At 43.1% G+C, this 2,168-nt stretch overlaps 1 protein-coding gene across 1 annotated transcript in view; it reads right to left on the bottom strand.

Moving 5' to 3' along the window:
• Nucleotides 1-1,326: 1,326 nt before the first annotated feature.
• Nucleotides 1,327-2,168, bottom strand: part of LOC115301080 (disintegrin and metalloproteinase domain-containing protein 29-like) — a 5,071-nt gene continuing 4,229 nt past the window's right edge. The window contains exon 3 of the mRNA XM_029950755.1: nt 1,327-2,166. Coding sequence (XP_029806615.1) covers nt 1,477-2,166 — 690 coding nt within the window. The 3' untranslated portion in view covers nt 1,327-1,476. The remainder of the gene's footprint in view (nt 2,167-2,168) is intronic.

Here is a 2,168-nt window from a genome sequence, read left to right as displayed (position 1 = left end):
GTGCTTGTGTGTAGACTCTCATCAATTAGTGGGTGTGTCCTGTGGGTGCTAGATCCTCCACAGAATCCATTCTTATTTTATCCTAAAGGTAAACCCACATTGCCAGCATACACATGGAGTTAACTAGATAGATGTAACATGTGTGTCCAAACAGACAGAAAGGCTAATGTTCCTCCACAGTTCACTTCACATCCTTCTGTAGTTTACTAAGCGGGTGGTCAGGGAAGCTGTTTGGCCCTGCCTCCCAAACATTCTTGGATACGTCCTTGCTGGGAACATGGGATGTGGCTGCATGGGAATTGCAGGAGGGAAGTGCTAGGAAAGTTTGATTACCAGTTTGCCTTGGAACGTGTACACAGGGCAGTCTAATACTTCATGTAATCATGTGTCTTTGAGACAAATGACATGCATAGGGACACACTGGTACAACTTATAAGATTTCCTATGCAAACAAAAGGATTCTCAATATGAATGGAAGTGAAAATCCTGTTATGTACTTCATATGTTGTATATCTATCAGTGAATTATGGGATAAAGTCTTATTCCAAAATAATTTCTGAAGCACTTTAGTTTTGAAAGTCTCCTAATCCATGATTAAAAGTTGTAAATGTTTAGTTTGGGATAAAATAGATACTAATATCACTTTTTATGATCTAGAATATATTCTAGAAAACTGTAAAAATAGTAAAAATATTTAGAAAATGGATCTCTAACTCTTCACAGGCTCAATACTGCAGGATTATTCTAGAAGGTTCTTGGGAGAACCAAAGTGGACATACTAGGCAGATCCTTATCTAAAGTTGAGCTCACTGAAAAATAGACAAAAAAAGATGAAGGGTTCGCATTCATTGGGTTCCCTCTCTTTGCCAGAGTCATTGATAGGCACTTCTGCCTACCTTTCAGATTTATTTCATTGGATGATATTTTAGTCTCATGGTCTCAGTCTTCCACATTTGGAAATTTGTTCTCCAGGGTGGCACACTTGCACTGGGTGGTATCAAATCCCTGTTACCTTCCTTCACAGCCCACAGACACCTGAGTATCAGACAGTCAATGTGGGTAGGTGGTAGCCTTCCACCACCCTGAAACCACCTTAGATTTTGGGGAAGGATGTTTCCTGGAAATGAGAAAAAGTTCACTGTGCAAGAACACAGTTTTGGGGAAAACTTATGAATTTGTCCCTAAATGAGCTGCAACAATTTCCCTTAATTCTGGGACTGGACACCTAGGCTCAAGACACAGCTGTTGGCTCAGGTCCTCTGCACAGAGTCTTGGGCTCAGTTTGGGCTCTTATAGGGTTACAAAAATACATAGAGGCCACAATCATGCGGTTTTAACTTTTATTTCAGAGTGCTGGTCAGTGGCCCAGCAGAGACCTGGTGTCAGAGACATGATGTGCCTGGGGACCACTGTCTCCTGCAGACCTGCGGAAATGTGGATGTCAGCTATGCGGCTTCTTTATTGTATTTTCAGATGCTACAAGTGGATTGCAGGGTTCCGTGGGATGAATTCTGGATTGTCCTCACCAATGATCTCTTCATTGACTTTCACTGTCTTGATAGTTTTGACATTTGTGGCAATGCCAAAGAGGAACACAGCGATTAAGGCATAAATTCTACCACAGATCACTCTGAGATACACCACTGATTCATGGCTTTGCCTGACTGACCGCATTCTTCTTGGAGGGGGTCCACTGTCCGTGCTCCCACCAGCACCTCGTTTAGTGCACCGTGGAGGATCCCAGCCTATGTGGCAATGGCAGTTCCTGTTATTGTTGCACATCCCTCTGTGACTGCATTTTTCAGGGATACAGTCATAATTCAGCAGAGCCACACTGCCATTGCAGTAGGTATCCTGACAGAACTTTCCAGGAGCACAGGGGGTACCAGTTCTCACATGACCAATATCAGTTGTTCCTGTGCTACGATGTGAATCCAGGCCAAAACACCAGAACCCTGAGATCTTAGATTGATGGAATCCAACATGCTCTTGCAACTGAGGGAGATGAGTGACATTACTGCACTGCAGCCTTCCACACTGCATGTCTGTGTGGGAACAGGGTTTAGATTTGAATTCCTCTGGGGATCTTCTGCAGTGTCCATATCGGCTGCCTTTTTGATTTATGATATAGCAGACATCTTCACCTTTCACAGCATTTTTTCCAAAGA

Source organism: Suricata suricatta, chromosome 9 (assembly GCF_006229205.1).
Source record: "Suricata suricatta isolate VVHF042 chromosome 9, meerkat_22Aug2017_6uvM2_HiC, whole genome shotgun sequence".
NCBI classification, from domain to species: Eukaryota; Metazoa; Chordata; class Mammalia; order Carnivora; family Herpestidae; genus Suricata; species Suricata suricatta.
The sequence above is the reverse complement of the archived record's forward strand: the minus strand, read 5'-3'. Positions and strand labels throughout refer to the sequence as shown.